The 21471-nt window shown below is 44.6% G+C and overlaps 1 protein-coding gene and 1 long non-coding RNA gene across 3 annotated transcripts; one reads left to right on the top strand and one right to left on the bottom strand.

Annotated features, from left to right (window-relative positions):
• Positions 1-516: 516 nt before the first annotated feature.
• On the bottom strand, positions 517-2182 carry LOC125534104 (uncharacterized). The gene is made up of 2 exons (XM_048697400.2): positions 1555-2182; positions 517-1242 (listed from the first exon to the last, which is right to left on the bottom strand). Exons 1-2 carry the CDS (start codon positions 1896-1898, stop codon positions 708-710), a joined length of 879 nt encoding a protein of 292 aa, XP_048553357.1. The 5' UTR covers positions 1899-2182; the 3' UTR covers positions 517-707.
• A 2555-nt stretch (positions 2183-4737) lies between these two features.
• Positions 4738-9506, top strand: LOC125539735 (uncharacterized). Of its 2 annotated transcripts, none has more exons than XR_007296974.2 (6): positions 4738-5315; positions 5394-5438; positions 6824-7024; positions 7512-7575; positions 8610-8850; positions 8994-9506. It is a non-coding gene; the product is annotated as an uncharacterized LOC125539735 (long non-coding RNA). The 2 variants fall into 2 exon arrangements; XR_007296973.2 differs by having other exon boundaries at positions 4767-5315; positions 8669-8850.
• The last annotated feature ends 11965 nt before the right edge of the window (positions 9507-21471 follow it).

Below are 21471 nucleotides of genomic sequence, written 5' to 3'. Positions count from 1 at the left end.
CTGGCAGTAATAAGTTTTTGAATCCTTGCTGCCTTGCTGGCCACATCTGCACAACCATGCCTATGTAGCGTATATATATCCACAAAATTAGAATGCGGACTCATGCAACGACAATGCTTGTTTGCATCTCTCATTTACTTTGATACTACAGTGCCCCGATTTATCTCTGTTGCACTCGGTTATTTGTTCTTACAACGTCGACTTTGTGGCCTACTATGCACCTGTAATACATCGTGATGCTACATATTCTCTGGCACGCATTATTGGTTTGGTTGCCTACATGCTACCATTTCTAATCTCATCTGTACAGATGTATGCTACTGGTTGCAAAACAACAGATTGGGTTTATAAAAGCTTGATAGCAATTTGTGCAGGAGCCCACTTAACTACCATCTGCCATGACATACATATCTGCCGATACGAGTGGAGAGCATGCATCACATACAGTACACATGAAAAGAGCATTAATATTTTCTGCGGGAAGGCACTGACTTGTAGGATGAAGCATCAGCAAAGTGGCAAAACTTTTGATCCAGCTAGTATTTTCCATTTGAAACTTTTCTCACTTCGCAAAGTTTCATTTCAAACGTCGCTCACAATTGAAACAGCACTACTAACAACAACATATCACATCATAATGTTTTGCGCTTGCTACTGAGTATACCGAGGCAAGAACAGAGCTACAGATATGTACTGATCAGACGCCACTAGACCACGCACTCCTCGGCGCAGGGGCCGCCGCCGCCGCGGCACTCCAGGGCGGCGACGTGCTCGTCATGCATGGCCGCCAGGTCAGGGTGCCCGAACATGGCCGCGGCGACGGCATAGCACCCAAGCACGTAGACGAAGGCGAGGAACACAGCCCCGAACAGCTGGAAGTTAGCCAGCTGCTCGGCGCGTTCCACTGCGGCGCGGCTGTGGCACTCGACTTGGTGGCCGCTGGCATCTCGGTCGCACCCGGCCGGGAGCATGGGGCCGTACAGCGTGAGCGCCGTCTGGTAGAACCACAGCCCCTGCAGCGCCATGAGCATGCCGGCAGCGACGTCGACGGGGAAGCTCGCCGGCAAGAGCGCGCCAAGGACGGCGGCGAGGATGCAGAGGCCGATGAGGATGACGAGGAGGTGGTGGTAGTACCCCTCCAGCCCTGTGTGAGTGGCCGAGTGGTAGGAGAAGAGCAGGAATTCCGACGTGAACGCTGCCGCCGCCACCAGGCACAGCTCGCCGTCGGTCAGGGGCAGGTACCTGCGGTGATCGCCATTGCAGTGAGCTTATCACATCAAGGAAAATCTATCTGAGATGGTCATCAAAACTGGCTGATCATGTTTCTGAAATTGACAACAAATAAAATGTGACCTTTAACAAAAGATTATTATGCAAAGAAATCAAACATTACCAAATTTATGTCTCAGCTGGACTTTTGGTGCTACGAATTTCACGCAAATTCTACCAATTTTGAGCTATCTGAAGAATGGCATTACAATTTACACCAACTTAAAAAAAACTCAAGAACAGAGTTGACAGATCCACGGAGTACGGAGAAGGACGGCAACGCACCTGCTGCGCTTCTGGGAGAGGAGGGCGAGCGCGCCGAAGAGGAAGAACATGAGGAGCATGCCGGCGTGCTCGAGGTAGATGAGGCTGGACTCCGGGGCGAGCCCATCGCCGCGGCCGGCGAGGACGCCGCCGCCGAGCTCCAGGCACATGTCGAGGAACGTGCCGCCGGCCACCACGTAGAGCTCCAGGAGGCGGGGCGCCCCGGGGAGGTCGAGGGGGCACCACGCGCGGACGCGGAACGCCGGCGGGTCGGCGGCGAAGCGCGCGACGGCGGACCACACCCGCCACAGGCCCACCGCCAGGAACAGCGTCCCTGGCAGCATGTGGCCGTTAAACGACCCCATTTAGTCGGCGGCGGCGAGCAGGGGCACGGCAATGCCGGACCGCGCGGGGTCGGTTGATGGCCGGTGAATCGGAGGCAATGTGCGCCTGGGGGAAGAGAAGAGGCTGGGGGTTAGATGGATCGCCAGATCTCTGCGAGGATCCGAGACAGGGGAAAAAGGCAAAAAGCTTCCGTCGTTAGGTGCCGGGGGGTCCAAGATCAGAGAGAGAGACAGGACACCATAGTCTACTCCAGTCCAGTCCAGTAGCTTCGTCCTCCGACAGTGTTGCGCTGCACCAGCAATGCACTGCACATCTTAGAGATTCAGAGCTCCGACGAGCCATGTCTGCGTTTCTTGGCGTCCCAGCCGTATTTGGGGTCTGTTTGGTTACCGGCCACAATTTACCAAGCCAAAATTTGGCACTCATAAAGCAACTCCAACGGACTGACTTAAACGGACGACGATTTTGTTCGCTTTTTTATTTATTTAGGTCGGTTAGACGGATACGGATGTCCGCTTCCATATTTAGGTCGGCGCGTGCGCCTAACGCTAGCCTGAGTCCATTTTGACGATGCAAAAACAAAATAAACGCATGCATATTAAAAAAAGAAATAATATTAATTAAACATTAAAGCCGGCCACGAAGACCGGCAAGAGTCCACGCGTCCATATTTGCATTTAAAAAAAATAAAAACAGCCTAAACTACGAGACGGCGCGCTGCCCTAGGCATCGTCGTCGTCCTCGGTGTCCTGAGGTCGATGAGCGTCGGCGCCGGCCCGGCCCAGGCGAACGCCGTGTTCCAGAGCGCCGTCATGTCGAGCAGTGCCGGCGCGGGGGGTGTGCGCCCGCCTGTACAGCCACGGCCTGGCGCGCCTCCTCCTCGGCCTCGCGCTGCTCCTTCTCGAGATCGCGCTCGAGCATCTCGAGGTACTCGCCGTCGCGGCGCTCCTCGGCCACCCTGATCTTGCGCCAGTGCTCGAGGTACGCCGTCTTCCGAGCCGGTGTCGCTCCCATCCAGACCGGCGGCGCGCGTGCCCACTTGCACACTATTCCTGTCCAGGAGTAGCGCTCGATGGGGGATGGCTTCGGCTCCCGCTCCAGCTCCGGCTTGATAGGGGACGGCGGGGCCACCGGCGGCACCACGCTGTCGCCCGCCGCGAAGAGGGCAAGGGCCTGCGCCATTGCCGCCTCGTACCGTGCCTCCTCTTTCGCCTCCGCCACCTCCGCCCTGCGCCACTCGTCCTCCTCGCTCTCCCAGTAGACGGCCGCAAGGGCCGCCTGATAGGCGTCCTCCGCCGCCTGGTCCTCCTCGCGGACGACGAGCGCCGGTGGCGGCGACCTCCGGTCGACCTCGCGCACGCCCCGTCGCCTCGCCTCCTCGTGCTCGAAGGCGAACCACCTCGCCCAGTTGGGCGAGTCGGTTGCGTAGGCGGGGTCGCGGCGCTGCTCCGGCGTCAGCAGCGCCCGCCGGCGCCGCACCTCCTCCGCGTGAGCACGAGCCGACCGCGACGCCGCCGACACTGGGATCCTATCTGAATCCAGATGTCAGTCGTGCGGCAGCGTCATGTCGGGATACGACAGAGGCTGGTGGTGCTGCCAGTGTCACTCCGCTGGTGCACTGGCACGTTCACGCGCTGCCTTTGCCGGCGAGGCGCCGGCGCCGGCGGAGGCGGGAGGAACTCCGAGGGGAAAGGGGTGGCGGGGGACTTGCCCTTAGCCTTGCTGCCGCTGGCGCCGGAGTAGAGGCCCATCTCGTTGTGGTTGTGGTGGCTAGGGTTTGTCGACGACGAGGGAGCAAAGGATGGCAGATGTGGACGACGAGTTTGGATGAGGACGGCCCCGCCGCACGGTCGGCTTAAAATAGGACGAGCGCCGTCGCTGACGCACGGGCCCGTCGTCATAAATTAAGCTGACCCGTGGGCAGCGGGTAGTTGGACAGCCGCCATGTGAAGACGCGGCGGACAGCGGGAAGGCGCGCGAAGCGTCCGTTCGGCATCCGCGCCGACGCATTTGGGGCGCAAATGCGTCGGCGCGGACGTGATTTGGATTTGGGCCGCCACTTTGTCCGCGTAGTGACGGTCTTGAGATTTTGGGGGCCCGGGACGAAACTAAATTTCGGGGCCCCTAGTATAAACAACATACAATAATATTAATTATACTTATATATGAAAATTTACATATGGACACTTGAATGCATCCAAAAAAATACATATGCAGAAATTATACATATTACTTTAAAAATTATATCATTTTTCGATGCAAACTCAATTCTGATAAGGTTCATGTCAATCTCTTCCAATAATTTCTTCTTGAGCACATTGATGCCAAGCTATTAAAATTTTCATTAGTCATTCTTGACCTTAAATAGTTCTTTAATAATTTTAACTTTGAAAAGCTTCGTCTTTCGATTGATGCCACCGTCAGATGAACTATAAATAAGACACAATATAATACAGACATTAGGATCACAAATAAATTCAGTGACATGCTCAAAAATCTCCATAGCATTATACCATCTGGCAATGTGAAATTTATAATCTTTAATAATTCAGAAAAAGGTAAAATTGGATGTTCATCAACACTAGCAGATTGTGCATGTCCCGTCCCGTCCGTCCCCCCCCCCCCCCCCCCCCCCCCCCCACACACACACACACCCCAATGAATTAACTGTACTCTCAAACACACTAACATTAATTCCCCTGATGTTGATGTCAACGGTTGAAGGATGCGAGCTATGCATCATGTATGCGAGGGATAAAATACTTAATTAGTAATGTACGTATAGAGGGATAAGAACAGTAATATAATATTAAACCCATTAGGGGTCGCGCAAACGGCGAGTAACCACAGGGTACACGTGTCCGTTTACTGTGCTAGCGATAGAAAAAAAAACCCAAGACGGGCAAGACCTAGCCAGGTCCCCTCCGCACGCCCCCCTTCTCGCTTGACGCCGTCGCCTTCTCTCCTCTCCCTCGATTATTCTCCTCGCGCCGCCACCTCCCCACGCGGCGCCCCTCCACCTCGAGCAGGCCGGAGGCGGCACCGATGGGTCGAGCCCCGCCATGGTGGTGGACCCCCGGAAGGGCAAGGAGCTCGCCGCGATTCCTTCTCCTCCGAGCTCCACGGGCAGCAGCAGTTCCTCCACCCCCTCCCACGACTACGCCGGAGGAGGCGCCGATGGGTCGAGCTTCGCTGTGGCGTGGGTCGACGGGAAGGGCAGGCTGTCCGCCGTTCCCTTTCTGGCACCTTTTTCCCCCAACCTCCGCGGGCAGCATCCTCGACTTCGCCTTCCCCTTCGCCTTGGGTCAAGCTCCACGGCAGGGAGGAGGATGATGGTGCCGAGGGACGTGATGGGGTTGTTCAACTAGGAACTGGAGTTCCACCATATCCTGCGACAGCAGCGGGCGGTTATCATGGAGGACGGTGAGGAGGAGCAGGTGATGAGCGTTCGTGATGTTGTTTCTTGGAGTTACTGGAGTGCGTTCTTGAGCGTTTCTTGGTTTCTTCTCAAGCAGGTGGAACCGTCGTACGCCAAGGACGTGCTCCCGAGAAAGGAAAAGGTATAGCCTGAATCAGGTCTTCTTGCTTGCTGGCTTGTGATTTGGAGTATGGAACAATGATTATTTTCTTGGTCAGGGTGTGGAACTGCGATCTCTTAAGTTTGTTGAAATCTTGGGGATGGTTTAGAGTAATACACGCTCAATCTTGGGCAAATGTTGGGGATAGTTTGATTAGGTATTTCATGATTATGGCTCGGGGTTCTTCTTGCAGTGCAGTCTGAATTTAGAGACGAACGAGCATCTTGTTGTGATTATTCGAAACTTTTCAAGATTTAAGTGTCCAGTCTTTTACTCAGTGTGATGGCATATTTTGCTGCAAGTGGAAAATGCAGGGAGATATGAGGATCATGTCGTGGCAACAAATCCTTAAGCCAAAACGAATCACTTTTCAGTGTAAATGACTCGTATTATAGCAGAAGTTAATCTGAATGCTTACACTGTATTACTTAACTTGACATACATTATTTAGATCCTCGGCCACTTTTATGCAAAAGCCTTTGATGGCTTACTCCACCCTGGAGTTTGGTCGAGAAGTTTGGGCCTTTGACCATCTGTTACCTAAACGTTTGAATCTGACTACAAAGCCTCGAAAGTCGAAACTCAGTTCATATAAAAATCGGCAAGAGTATAGAGGATTTCAACACTTTGCTCTCCTCCCATCCCCCTCGTCCCTCTCACAGGGGCGGCGGCGATGTCGGATCTACCCGTCTCGCGGGGCCAGCCCTCCCATTTGCGCCGTCACGCAAGGCCTGGCCGAGGGCAGCGAGTTTAGGGCATTTTTGCCCTGCATACTTTGTCGGGGTAAACTGTGCTAGCTTTCAGATTATTCATTTTCGTTTTACCCTATCGAAGATCAGCTTAGTTTAGTTAACCAAGCTATGTAGTGATGGTGCACATTTGTTCCTGATGTGAGAATGTAGATGTTGAAAATGGAGGAAATGAGATCTTAGGTAGTTAGGCGTGTGCTTGCAGTTTGAAGTAACACAAAGGAGATGGTGGCGAGTTGTTTGAGTCTGAAGATCATTTGTGTCTCTCTTCTCTGTTGCTTGTCGAATTGTAGAAGCAAAGATTAATGTGATGTATGTGAGGGGGCCATTGAAGTTACTTAACTGGTGAGAAGATGTGTGTAAAATGGAGGAAATGAGATCTTAGGTAGTTAGGCGTGTGCTTGCAGTTTGAAGTAACACAAAGGAGATGGTGGCGAGTTGTTTGAGTCTGAAGATCATTTGTGTCTCTCTTCTCTGTTGCTTGTCGAATTGTAGAAGCAAAGATTAATGTGATGTATGTGAGGGGGCCATTGAAGTTACTTAACTGGTGAGAAGATGTGTGTGGCACGGATTAAAAAAACAGGACATTTTCATCTGATTGTGCTGTCTTAATTCCAGGAGAAGATGTGTTGATTGCTGTAACTGGATACAAAGGGTGCTTCCCTTCCAGGATATCGACCAAGCCTGGCAGCTATGGATCCGTTCGAGGACCAACTTTGGTTCAAAGCCAGGTTTTGGGCATATCGCAGCGCAAGCGGAGGCAGATCTCAGTCAATGCTACTCCGGTTGATAATGCCCTGAAGCTTCCTTCAGTAACTGGTATGACTTGACGCCGGTGTTGTTTTGTGTTCAGAGAAGATGAGTTGTTGTATATTTTTTTTGTAGTTGTTGCAAGTTCTGCCATATCTAAATCCATAGAAAAAGTACCGATTGCTAGCTGTCTTGGAGCTGTTATAATTTGCACAACTATTTTTTAAGATTCATTTTGCTTACATTCATTTAGTGAAGCTCCTGCAGAAGTCAATATTCATTTGAGTGGTGACCAGTGTGCATGATTTTATTTACATTCATATTTAGTAAAGAGCTCCAGTATGTCAAGCTAGCTTGGTGTGAAATGATGAAAAAATGTAGCTGCAACTATGCACATGATGCAAGAGTTATATTTGTGCAGAGGTAGATGCAACTGTGCACATCAGTTGGCTGCCCTCTGTTACTATCTTATTTTTTGTTGAATTAACCAATACCAGAACACAACTCTATCCCACATGAACTCAAGTGTTATGTTGCATGCCATTTTCTGTTGTAGGAGGAGCAGTACACATAGTGAGAGTTCAAGAGAATCTGCTGAAATTGAGGTCACAACAGATGAGGTACATTACACTGACGTTTGTAATGTTTTTTCTGTAGGTTGTGTGCTGATGTTTGTAATGGTATGTGGTCCTGTACTTAGCAAGCCTATGATGCCAATTGAAATGACATCCATGTTAATTAATGCATGTCGATTGAGCTGGCCAGTAGCCAAAACGTGACTTCTTGATGACGAGCATTGTTGGACTCCTTCACTGATATTATTTGCCATGCTTTTATTTTTGCCATGCTTCATATTTTTGCCACGCTTCTACATATCTACCACACTTTTTATTTGCATTTACCTGCTGGTTTAGGCATTATATTATATGATTAAACCTCTCTTGATGCTAGATGTTTGATGTTTTGCCTCTTCGAAATAAAACAAGGGATTATGTGCTCGCATGTTTGTTAATTACCAGTAAAATTGTCAAAGTGTGATTTTTTAATTTTCATATATTGGATAAAATTTTCTGTATGATCTTTGTGTGCTTCTGTTCTTTCATCCGATTTGGCCATGTAGAACTAAGATTTTATTTATGATTGCATGATGGTTCAGATATTTTCTTTTGACGCTTTCACAATTCTACTCTCTCCATCTCATTCTGTCGCTTATCTTCCTCTTGCGCTTTGTTTTATCTGTTCAGTAGCTTGCTTGTGATCCATGTGCTCATTAACTCCATTCTCATGTGTTTCTATTTTTTTTCTCTGCGACAATGCTGACGAGCCATTCTCGTGTGAGTTAGTTTTAAATTCTCAATCTGACTGCATGATGGTTCAGATATTTTCTTTTCATTTGTGCTTTCCCAATTCTATTCTCTAATCTGTGTGATAACTAAGACTTCATATGTTTGGAATTCCAATTACTTTGTTGAGATTGAAGAAATTCATAACCTTGCTGTTTTTTATGTGAGCTTATCCTCTACCCTTATAGTAGCTTACAAAATTTCAATGTACTTCACTTTAATGATATAATGTACTGCCATGGGTGGTTGGGTTAAAGTACTATTTTATGTTGACAATCAATTACAGGCAACTCATCCTATTTGTTTTACAGTCTCATGTTCACATTAGTTTCTCTGCATGGAGACTCAGCTTTGTCGGTGTCACTTTCAGATCAACGGTCATGAATCAAAGTTAACTTCCTCTCTACCTATCATTTAACTGCAACAAAGAATTCGAGCCGGCACTAATACAACTGTCTGATGCTTTGCAAAGTAAGGATTGAGAATATGAAAGAGAACTTGCAATTCCATTCGTCAATGTGCAGTGCCAGGGAACCCATTTACATTTTGCAGGTATGTTCTGGTTCATACTTCTAAAATTTCGACTTATAACTTGTCGTTGCTTTCCACTCCATTTATACAGATGTCTGTTTGAGCAATTCATTAGAATTAATCACAAAATAATTTGCTTAAGATTTCATTTTCCATTTATACAGATGTCTGACATAGGCAGGTAACAAGCTAACAACGACATCAAGTTGTCGGTAGCAGCAACATCAATGGCTGCAGTGGACTTCGTCATCTCATCGGCATGCTCGCCCGCCACAGTACACCACTGCAGCTCCAGCGAGACGCTGGAGCTCATGGCGGCATTCACGGCGATGTGCCTCGTTCCGTACCTCAACTATCTGTATGCGCGATGGAGCGGGAGGGACGGTGTGCTCCGGATGGGATCCGGCACGGTCGGTGGGCTGACGAGGAAGAGGACCGGTGGAGGGGGGATTGACAAGGTGGCGCTGGCAGTCATGCTGGTGTTCATATTCAAGGCGGGGGCGGGTGATGGCTCAAAGGTTGGTAGCTTCTGTATACGTATTGCATCATTGTCTTGCCTTCTTGGAAGCGTGGGTGTTGCTTCAATTGGAACCGTTATTTTTTCCCATGACTTCCAGATGTAATCCTACTTGACTTTTGCATCAGTGATATTTGAAGTTCATCAAATGACTTTGTAATTAAGTTCATATAGTTGATATCTCGCATTTGTATATGCTACCTCTAACAGTATGTGCCAACAAGAGATGAACAAACTAGCTGAAGGGACGCTTTCCCAGCTGGCACCGCCGAGCTACCGCTCAGGCGGCGCGCCAGGGGTGCGCCCCAGCTGCTAGTACCTTCGATGAGTCGGCATCGGCCATCGGGCATTCAGCGATTTGTACTCGTTCGCGTCCGGCTCTAGAGCTCGACGGATCGGCGATGATGTGTGTGTGCTTGTCCAGTGCCCAAGGTGAAAGGGCAAAGCGTGTTCTGAATACTGGCTAGACACTCGAGCGATTGGGAGGCCCCGAAATAGAAATCGGTGAGACCACGTACTGCTGATCAGAATTAGGAACGGAATTTGAAGAAAATGAGCAGGGACGCAAGTTCTTATCGCGAACAGGACGGCTGCTTCTCCGCATCTAACCTCCTTGATTTTTCGCGAAGTGACGGCGGCGGTGTATGCAGGTTGGAAACTTGGAATTAGGTATGCCACATGATTTCAGGATGGCTACGTGATGGAACGTGGAGGAAAGTAGGAAACGAATCGCAAAAATAGAAAAGGAATATGAAGGCCTCGATACGTCGTCTGCCGGTGTCCACGCCTGGCCACGGCCCATGGTTTTCCTAGAGCAAGCCCACAGGCTATCTGGGGAGGGGCCCCTGGATTCGGGGGGCCCGGAGCGGTCGCCCCTCCTGCCCCCCCCCCCCCCTCAGGGCCGGCCCTGTGTCCGCGCCGACCCAAACGGATGCAGTCGGACGAAATGGGTCGGCCCTTTAGAGTTGCTTTTAGTTGACATGTGTTTGGTTTTTGCCACACTTCGGCTTGCCACATTTTATTGCCCCTATGGCCCACTTGTCATAGAGATAATTTCTTTGCCAACTATTGCCAAAGTTTGGCGTTTAATTTCTCAGCCACACTTGTATAGCTTGCCATACTTGTGTGGCTAGCCACACTTTGGCTTAGCCATACTAGTCTCCAACCAAACAGACCGTTGATGTGATCCCACGTATCTCTGCGTTGTGGACGAGTTCGTTTGGTCAAACCCGTGATGTGTTCAACAAAAAACCGTGATGTGATGTCTTCTTTGGATCAAGTTCCTTAAAAGCAGCAGGAGCACAACTACTGTTAAAAAAAACCATCCAGAACTACTCGGGACTCGAACTTGGGTCACCTTCGGACTCAAACCCAGGTGGGCTTGCTCGCACCGAGCGAGCCAAGCAAGCAGGGTGACACCCTGCTCTCTTTTCATCTAAAGTTAAAAGTTAAATGCATGAGCAGCTCCGCATCTAACCTCCTTGATTTTTCGCGAAGTGATGGCGGCGGTGTATGCAGGTTGGAAACTTGGAATTAGGTATGCCACATGATTTCAGGATGGCTACGTGATGGAACGTGGAGGAAAGTAGGAAACGAATCGCAAAAATAGAAAAGGAATATGAAGGCCTCGATACGTCGTCTACCGGTGTCCACGCCTGGCCACGGCCCATGGTTTTCCTAGAGCAAGCCCACAGGCTATCTGGGGAGGGGCCCCTGGATTCTGGGGGCCCGGGGCGGTCGCCCCTCCTGCCCCCCCCCCCTCAGGGCCGGCCCTGTGTCCGCGCCGACCCAAACGGACGCAGGCGGACGAAATGGGTCGGCCCTTTAGAGTTGCTTTTAGTTGACATGTGTTTGGTTTTTGCCACACTTCGGCTTGCCACATTTTATTGCCCCTATGGCGCACTTGTCATAGAGATAATTTCTTTGCCAACTATTGCCAAAGTTTGGCGTTTAATTTCTCAGCCACACTTGTATAGCTTGCCATACTTGTGTGGCTAGCCACACTTTGGCTTAGCCATACTAGTCTCCAACCAAACAGACCCTTGATGTGATCCCACGTATCTCTGCGTCGTGGACGAGTTCGTTTGGTCAAACCCGTGATGTGTTCAACAAAAAACCGTGATGTGATGTCTTCTTTGGATCAGGTTCCTTAAAAGCAGCAGGAGCACAACTACTGTTAAAAAAAACCATCCAGAACTACTCGGGACTCGAACTTGGGTCACCTTCGGACTCAAACCCAGGTGGGCTTGCTCGCACCGAGCGAGCCAAGCAAGCAGGGTGACACCCTGCTCTCTTTTCATCTAAAGTTAAAAGTTAAATGCATGAGCAGCTCCTAAATTTATGTCATCTAGGTTCACAAATCTTGAAAACATATTTTTGGTAGTAATTTAACAAGTTTGGAGACGTACGGTGTACCACTTATAATAAAGCTCCAGAAATATATTTTCAAACTTTGTGGATTTAAGTAGCACCCCTTGATAAATTTAAGAACCTTATGCATTAACTCTTTAATATATTACTCCTTTTATTTTTTATTAGATGCCGTATTAACTTTGTCCTAAGTCAAACACTTGTATCTTTAACGATTGATTTCGAAAAATTTATATAGGTTCATGTCATAAGATTTAAGTTTTTGGATTCACTATAAAAAATACTATCATAATATAGAATTCAAATGTTGCGACTTGCAAAACTATAAGAATTTTATAAAATAGCTGGTCAAAGATAATAATGTTTAGCTTAGGACAAAGCTAAGCTAATGCGACATGTAGAAAAGAATGGAGGGAGTAATTGAATAACTGAATTAGACACCTTAAAAAAAGCTAGCCGTTGCAAGAATTTAGAGATAAAATTGTAAGAAATCTGTCCTATTTGAATAAAGTTGCTCCAGACGTTAGCAGCAGTACAGCCATTTGTTGTTCCCACAAGCCACAATCGTAATCCTTAAGACCAGTCTTAGTGGATGTTTTATGTCTTAGCTTTAAAAACTCCTATGTGCTGAAAACAGTATAGATATATTTCATTCCATTAAACTTTCATTATCTTTCTTTTCATCTGTACTATACTATGTCAATTTATTTAATGCCCTTCAAGTTTTAAATTGGCCGAATGCAATATTTAGGAACACGATTATTGCTCTCCCCAAAAAGGCACTAATTGCCCCGTTTCAGACCTATACTTGTCTTAAGCTGTCTAGTCTCGCAGGACCCAATCAAAAAACTGGCCTTGAGAGATAAAGGGAATAACTACTAGGCCACGACGACACCTGTGGTTAAGTACTTCCTTTTTCCATTTTTACTTCTTAAGTTCGCGAAGCCGTGGTTTTGTTAAGCTTCCAGAACCAGTTTTTCCAGTTCACTGGTCAGTTTTCCTAGCAGTGTTATTTGTTTTTTTCCTTTTTATTCCTTTTTTATTTTATCTTTGTTTTCTTAAATGCACGGAATTTTTTTTCAAATTCGTGATCTTTATTTCTCAAACTTGACGAGCTTTAAATTGATGATATTATTTTCAAACAATCCATGAAGTTTCCTAATATTTGCTAACTTTTCTTGATGAGGTAAAATTTATAAACACTTTTCAATTTTGGAAACGTTTTTAAAAAATTGATGAACTTTTTAAAAATTCATGAACTTTTTTCTAAATTGAGTAGAACTATTCTGAAAATGTATGATTTTTTTAGATTTGATGAACATTTTCCAGATTCGATGATTTTAAAAAAAATGATGAATGCTCTTTTAAAATCGATGAACTTTTTTCAAAACTGATGATTTTTTTTTCAAATTCGTTGACTTTTCTGTCCAAATCAATGAACCTTTTCAGATTCGCTAACATTTTTTCAAAATGAGTGAACACTTTTTCAATTTCGTGAACTTTTTTAAAAGGGAAAATTTTATTTTGGCCACTCTAGATTTTGATATTTTACTTTTGCCACTCTTAGTTTTTGACAATTATCACAAATTTCATTCCCATGGGAAAAGCAAAATTTTCAAAGTGGCAATTGTGATAATTGTCAAAAGCTAAGAATGGCACAAATAAAATAAAATAATTTTACTTTTGCCATAGAATGACAATTGTGATAATTGTCAAAAGCTAAGAGTAGTAAAAGTGAAATGTCAAAATCTAGAGTGGCACAAGAAAAATTGGCAAAATCTAGAGTGCCAAAAACAAATTTTTCCTTTTTTAAAAGGCTATCATAAACTCTTTTCTAAATTTCGTGAATTTTTTTGCAATTGATGTTTTTTTAAAAATTAATGAAATTTTCTGAAATCAATGAACATTTTTGAAAAATGATTAATTTTTAAAATTGTGGACTTTTTAAAAATGAATGAACTTTTTTAAAAAAATACAAGAATTTTTTGAAATTACTGAAATTTTTCAATGTTGTTGACTTTTTTTCAAATTGATCGAGTTTTTTAAGTTTGTGAACGTTTTCTTTGAAAATAGAACATTTTTTGATTCCCGAATTTCTTATTTTTTTTGATTTTTTCGGGTATTTCCTCAGGAAAAATCGTTTTTTAAGTCAACCGTTCAACAATAGCGTATGCGTTGGCGAGCGATTAACCTCGTTTCGTAGTGGGCCGGCCCATATAATCAGCGCGTGAGCGCCAGAACCAAACAGCGCCGCTACGGGTCAAGGGCCAGACACTTTTAGAGTATATAACACTTGTTTTTTTTGCGGCAATAGAGTATATAACTCAGCCCACAGGCTTTAAATCCAATATTGCCGTCCCTGTTGTCGTCATTTATCTTTGCAACAATTTTTTTTTGCGAACAGGCCCACAGATCTATTAATAAACCCAACAAGATACAAGTAGCACCCCACAAAGATAACAAATTACAACGTAGTCCCTGAGGGGCCACAGAATCGCCACATCCACCAGAATGAGTCGAGGACGTGCCGCCGGCATCGCCGCTATGCATAATCGCCGGTGAATCTATATAGCAGACGGGTAGTCTCCGAACTTAGGTCTTGGGAACCAACACCCTGACGAAATAGCCGTCTCTGACAAAGTTTCCAATAGATCTGAACGCCACGAGCTCATGTACGGATAGCAACACCAGACTTCATAGACCGTCGTAGGCTCTAAGTCTCTTTTTTGATTTTTTTTTTTGACTGGAGCGGGACAGAAAAAACTGCACATGATGCAGTACATAGGAATTGACCTCGAGACCTCATATTGGGAAACGACTGTTCTGTTCCTACTACTCCAACCAACATCTGTTGTTGACAATCAGAAACCGGAAACATTTAAGAACATAACACAACGTCTAGAATAGAAAACATGTTTGAAAATTTTCAATTTTTTTATACAGATTGTGATTTTTTCAAATATCCGATATTTTTAAAAACAGAAACAATTTTGAAAATTTTAAATGTATTTTTAAAATATGAAGAGATTTTATCATTCCTTTGTTTAAAAAAAGAACACAATTTGCTATTCCAAACAATTTCTTCTCGAACTAAATTTAAAAACATGCACAACTTTTGAAAATCCGTCATCAATTTTTAGAGTGTGGATATTTTTTCAAAACACGATTTTTTTCTCATTTTAATAATGAATTCTCAATAAAAAATTGTTTCACAATTTAAAGAATGTTGACATTTTTAAATGTTCATGCATTTCAAAAAAATGTGATGTTTAAAAAATGTGTTATACAATGGAAAAAATATAACTTTCATAAAAATGTTCGTGATTTTTAAAAAAGAAACTTCAGAAATTTCAATAAAAATCATGACACTTTCTTGAATTTTTTGATGCATTGTGAAAAAAATGTTCGCATATTTTTTTTTAAAAAAATTCATTCCATTTAGAAAAATGTTCAGTATGAATTTGAAAAATGCTCACCATGTATTCTAAAAAATGCTTAGGTCTGTATTTGAAAAATTATTCATCATGTATTTCGAAAAAAATGGTTAGTGTGTGTTAAAAATGTTGTCGTGTATACAGAAAATATAAAATGTGTATTACAAAAGTGGACATTTATTTGTAAAAAATACAATTATATAGGGGTACTCGATTGGGAACGAGTTGTGTGCCGAGAGTGGACATGCAGCTATGTCGGGCCTGAGTTGCATGTTTGGCTTGGACATGCAACTGGGCTGCTGCTCTGTGCAGTTAAAGATGGGATCCAACCTATTCTATTTGCTTGTTTCCTATAATCTGTGCTCGATTTCATATTTCTGTATCCTTCGATTCCCGGGACAGATCTACTCTCCTTTATACTTACCTCAAACAACGAGCGAAGTCGAGATGTTGATGAGAAAGGGGGGGGGGTGGGTTTACATATTGGGGTTGGGCATGGAACTAGATAGGGGTCAGGGCAAGTTGCGTGTTGAAAAACAAAGCGCTGAAGGAAAATATGCCCTAGAGGCAATAATAAAGTTATTATTTATTTCCTCATTTCATGATAAATGTTTATTATTCATGCTAGAATTGTATTAACCGGAAACTTAGTACATGTGTGGATACATAGACAAACATAGTGTCACTAGTATGCCTCTACTTGACTAGCTCGTTGAAGCAAAGATGGTTAAGTTTCCTAGCCATAGACATGAGTTGTCATTTGATTAACGGGATCACATCATTAGAGAATGATGTGATTGACTTGACCCATTCCGTTATCTTAGCACTTGATCATTTAGTATATTGCTATTACTTTCTTCATTACTTATACATCTTCCTATGATTATGAGATTATGTAACTCCTGGATACCGGAGGAACACTTTGTGTGCTACCAAACGTCACAACGTAACTGGATGATTATAAAGGTGCTCTACAAGTGTCTTCGATGGTACTTGTTGAGTTGGCATAGATCGAGATTAGGATTTGTCACTCCGATTGTCGGAGAGGTATCTCTGGGCCCTCTCGGTAATGCACATCACTATAAGCCTTGCAAGCAATGTGACTAATGAGTTAGTTGCGGGATAATGCATTACGAAACGAGTAAAGAGACTTGCCAGTAATGAGATTGAACTAGGTATTGAGATACCGGCGATCGAATCTCGGGCAAAGTAACATACCGATGACAAAGGGAACAACGTATGTTGTTATGCGGTTTGACCGATAAAGATCTTCGTAGAATATGTAGGAACCAATATGAGCATCCAGGTTCCCCCATTGGTTGTTGACTGGAGATGAATCTTGGTCATGTCTACATAGTTCTCGAACCGTAGGGTCCGCACGCTTAACGTTCGGTGACGATCGGTATTATGAGTTTATGTGTTTTGATGTACCGAAGGTTGTTCGGAGTCCCGGATGAGAGCAGGGACATGACGAGGATTCTCGAAATGTTTGAGACATAAAGATCGATATATTGTAAGGCTATATTCGGACATCGCAAAAGTTCTGAGTGGTTCGGGTATTTATCGGAGTACCAGAGAGTTACGGGAATTCGTCGGGGAGTATATGGGCCTTATTGGGCTTTAGGGAAAGAGAGAGGGGCTGCCTAGGGCAGGCCGCGTGCCCCCAAGGCCTAGTCCGAATTGGACTAGGGGGAGAGGCAGCGCCCCCTCCTTCCTTCTCTTCTCTCTTCCCCTTCCTTCTCTCCTACTCCTACTACATGGAAGGGGGAATCCTACTCCCGGTGGGAGTAGGACTCCCCATGGCGCGCCATAGTAGAGGGCCGGCCTCCCCTCCTCCTCTCCTTTATATACGCGGGAGGGGGGCACCCCATAGACACACAAGTTGATCATTGATCTCTTGGCCGTGTGCGGTGCCCCCCTCCACCATAATCCACCTCGATCATATTGTCGTAGTGCTTAGGCGAAGCCCTGCGCCGGTAGCTTCATCATCACCGTCATCACGTCGTCGTGCTGACGAAGCTCTCCTTCAAAGCTCTACTGGATCATGAGTTCGTGGGACGTCATCGAGCTGAACGTGTGCAGATCGCGGAGGTGCCGTACGTTCGGTACTAGGATCGGTCGATCATGAAGACGTACGACTACATCAACCGCGTTGTCATAACGCTTCCGCTTTCGGTCTACGAGGGTACATGGACAACACTCTCCCCTCTCGTTGCTATGCATCACCATGATCTTGCATGTGCGTAGGATTTTTTTTGAAATTACTACTTTCCCCAATAGTGGCATCAGAGCCAGGTTTATGCGTAGATGTTATATGCACGAGTAGAACACAAGTGAGTTGTGGGCGATACTAGTGATACTGCTTACCAGCATGTCATACTTTGATTTGGCGGTATTGTTGGATGAAGCGGCCCAGACCGACATTACGCGTACGCTTATGCGAGATTGGCTCTACCAACGTGCTTCGCACACAGGTGGCTGGCGGGTGTCAGTTTCTCCAACTTTAGTTGAGTCGAGTGTGGCTACGCCTGGTCCTTGCTGAAGGTTAAAATAGCACATACTTGACAAAATATCGTTGTGATTTTGATGCGTAGGTAAGAACGGTTCTTGCTTAGCCCGTAGCAGCCACGTAAAACTTGCAACAACAAAATAGAGGACGTCTAATTTGTTTTTGTAGGGCATGTTGTGATGTGATATGGTCAAGACATGATGCTAAATGTTATTGTATGAGATGATCATGTTTTGTAACAGAGTTATCGGCAACTGGCAGGAGCCATATGGTTGTCGCTTTATTGTATGAAATGCAATCGCCATGTAATTGCTTTACTTTATCACTAAGCGGTAGCGATAGTCGTAGAAGCAATAGTTGGCGAGACGACAACAATGTTACAATGAAGATCAAGGTGTCGCGTCGGTGACGATGGTGATCATGACAGTGCCTTGGAGGTGGAGATCAAAGGCACAAGATGATGATGGCCATATCATATCACTTATATTAATTGCATGTGATGTTTATCCTTTATGCAGCTTATTTTGCTTAGATCGATGGTAGCATTATAAGATGATCTCTCACTAAATTTCAAGGTACAAGTGTTCTTCCTGAGTATGCACCGTTGCGAAAGTTCGTCGTGCCGAGACACCATGTGATGATCGGGTGTGATAAGATCTATGTTCACATACAACGGGTGCAAGCCAGTTTTGCACACGCAGAATACTCGGGTTAAACTTGACGAGCCTAGCATATGCAGATATGGCCTCAGAACACTGAGACCGAAAGGTCGAGCGTGAATCATATAGTAGATATGATCAATATAGTGATGTTCATCATTGAAAACTACTCCATCTCACGTGATGATCGGACATGGTTTAGTTGATTTGGATCACGTGATCACTTAGATGATTGGAGGGATGTCTATCTAAGTGGGAGTTCTTAAGTAATTTAATTAATTGAACTTAGTCCTGGTAGTATTAGCATATCTATGTTGTAGATCAATAGCTCACGATGTAGCTCCCCGTTTATTTTTATATGTTCCTAGAGAAATATAAGTTGAAAGATGATAGTAGCAATGATGAGGACTTGGTCCGTGATCTGAGGATTTTCCTCATTGCTGCACCGAAGAATTATGTCCTTGATGCACCGCTAGGTGACAGACCTATTGCAGGAGCAGATGCAGACGTTATGAACGTTTTGACAAAAGCTCGGTATGATGACTACTTGATAGTTTAGTGCACCATGCTTTACGACTTAGAAACGGGACTTCAAAAATGTTTTGAACGACATGGAGCATATTAGATGTTCCAAGAGTTGAAATTGGTATTTCATACTCATGCCCATATCAAGAGGTATGAGACCTCTGACAGTACTTTGCCTACAACATGGAGGAGAACAACTCAACTAGTGAGCATCTGCTTAGATTGTGTGGGTACTACAATTACTTGAATCAAGTGGGAGTTAATCTTCCAGATAAGATAGTAATTGACAAAGTTCTCTAGTCACTATCTCCAAGTTACTAGAACTTCGTGATGAACTATAATATGCAAGGGATGACGAAAGTAATTCCCGAGCTCTTCGCGATACTGAAATCGGTGAAGGTAGAAATCAAGAAAGAGCATCAAGTGTTGATGGTTAACAAGAGCACTAGTTTCAAGAAAAGGGCAAATGGATAGAAGGGGAACTTCAAGAAGAATGACAAGCAAGTTGTTGCTCAAGTGAAGAAGCCCAAGTCTGGACCTAAGCCTAAGACTGAGTGCTTCTACTGCAATAGAAATGGTCACTGGAAGTGGAACCTAGATACTTGGCGGATAAGAAGGATGACAGAGTGAACAAAGGTATATTTGATATACATGTTATTTATGTGTACTTTACTAGTATTTATAGCAACCCCTCGGCATTTGATACTGGTTCAATTGCTAAGAGTAGTAACTCGAAACGGGAGTTGTAGAATGAACAGAGACTAGTTAAGTGTGAAGTGACGATGTGTATTGGAAGTGGTTCCAAGATTGATATGATCATCATTGCACACTCCCTATACTTTCGGGGTTAAGTGTTGAACCTAAATAAATGTTATTTGGTGTTTGCGTTGAGCATGAATATGATTTGATCATGTTTATTGCAATACGGTTATTCATTTAAGTCAGAGAATAATTGTTGTTCTATTTACATGAATAAAACCTTCTATGGTCATACACTCAATGAAAATGGTTTGTTGGATCTCGATCGTAGTGATGCACATATTCATAATATTGAAGCCAAGAAATGCAAAGTTAATAATGATAGTGCAAATTATTTGTGGCACTGCCGTTTAGGTCATATTGGTGTAAAGCGCATGAAGAAACTCCATGTTGATGGGCTTTTGGAATCACTTGATACTTGCGAACCATGCCTTATGGGCAAGGTGACTAAAACTCCGTTCTCCGGAACAATGGAGCGAGCAACAGAATTGTTGGAAATCAAACATACTGATGTATGTGGTGCGATGAATATTGAGGCTCGCGGTGGGTATCGTTATTTTCTCACCTTCACAGATGATTTGAGCAGATATGGGTATATCTACTTGATGAAACATAAGTTTGAAACATTTGAAAAGTTCAAAGAATTTCGGAGTGAAGTGGAAAATCATCGTAACAAGAAATAAAGTTTCTATGATCTGACCGTGGAGGAGAATATTTGAGTTACGAGTTTGGTCTTCATTTGAAACAGTGCGGAATAATTTCGCAACACACGCCACCTAGAACACCACAGCGTAATGGTGTGTCCGAACGTCGTAACCGCACTTTATTAGATATGGTGCGATCTATGATGTCTCTTACCAATTTACCACTATCGTTTTGGGGTTATGCATCAGAGATAGCTGCATTCACGTTAAATAGGGCACCATCTAAATCCGTTGAGACAACACCATATGAACCGTGGTTTGGTAAGAAACCAAAGTTGTCGTTTCTTAAAGTTTGGGGCTGCGATGGTTATGTGAAAAAAAAACTTCAACCTGATAAGCTCGAACCCAAATCGGAGAAATGTGTCTTCATAGGATACCCAAAGGAGACTGTTGGGTACACCTTCTATCACAGATCCGAAGGCAAGATATTCGTTGCTAAGAATGGACCCTTTCTAGAGAAGGAGTTTCTCTCGAAAGAAGTGAGTGGGAGGAAAGTAGAACTTGATGAGGTAACTGTACCTGCTCCCTTGTTGGAAAGTAGTTCATCACAGAAATTAGTTCATGTGATTCCTACACCAATTAGTGAGGAACCTAATGATGATGATCATGTAACTTCAGATCAAGTTACTACTAAACCTCGTAGGTCAACCAGAGTGAGATCCGCATTAGAGTGGTACGGTAATCTTGTTCTGGAGGTCATGTTACTTGACCATGACGAACCTACGAACTATGAGGAAGCGATGATGAGCCCAGATTCCATGAAATGGCTTGAGGCCATGAAATCTGAGATGGGATCCATGTATGAGAACAAAGTGTGTACTTTGGTTGACTTGTCCGATGATCGGCAAGCCATAGAAAATAAATGGATCTTCAAGAGGAAGACGGACGCTGATAGTAATGTTAATATCTACAAAGCTAGACTTGTTGAAAAAGGTTTTTGACAAAGTTCAAGGTGTTGACTACGATGAGATTTTCTCACTCGTGGCGATGCTTAAGTCTGTCCAAATCATGTTAGCAAATTGCCACATTTTATGAAATCTGGAAAATGGATGTCAAAACTACATTCCTTAATGGATTTCTTAAAGAAGAGTTGTATATGATGCAACCAGGAGGTTTTGTCGATCCTAAAGGTGCTAACAAAAAATGTGCAAGCTCCAACGATCCA

Source organism: Triticum urartu, chromosome 2A, assembly GCF_056163025.1.
Source record: "Triticum urartu cultivar PI428250 chromosome 2A, HENAU_Tu73, whole genome shotgun sequence".
In the NCBI taxonomy this organism is placed as follows: Eukaryota; Viridiplantae; Streptophyta; class Magnoliopsida; order Poales; family Poaceae; genus Triticum; species Triticum urartu.
This window is presented reverse-complemented; position numbering and strand designations above follow the sequence as displayed.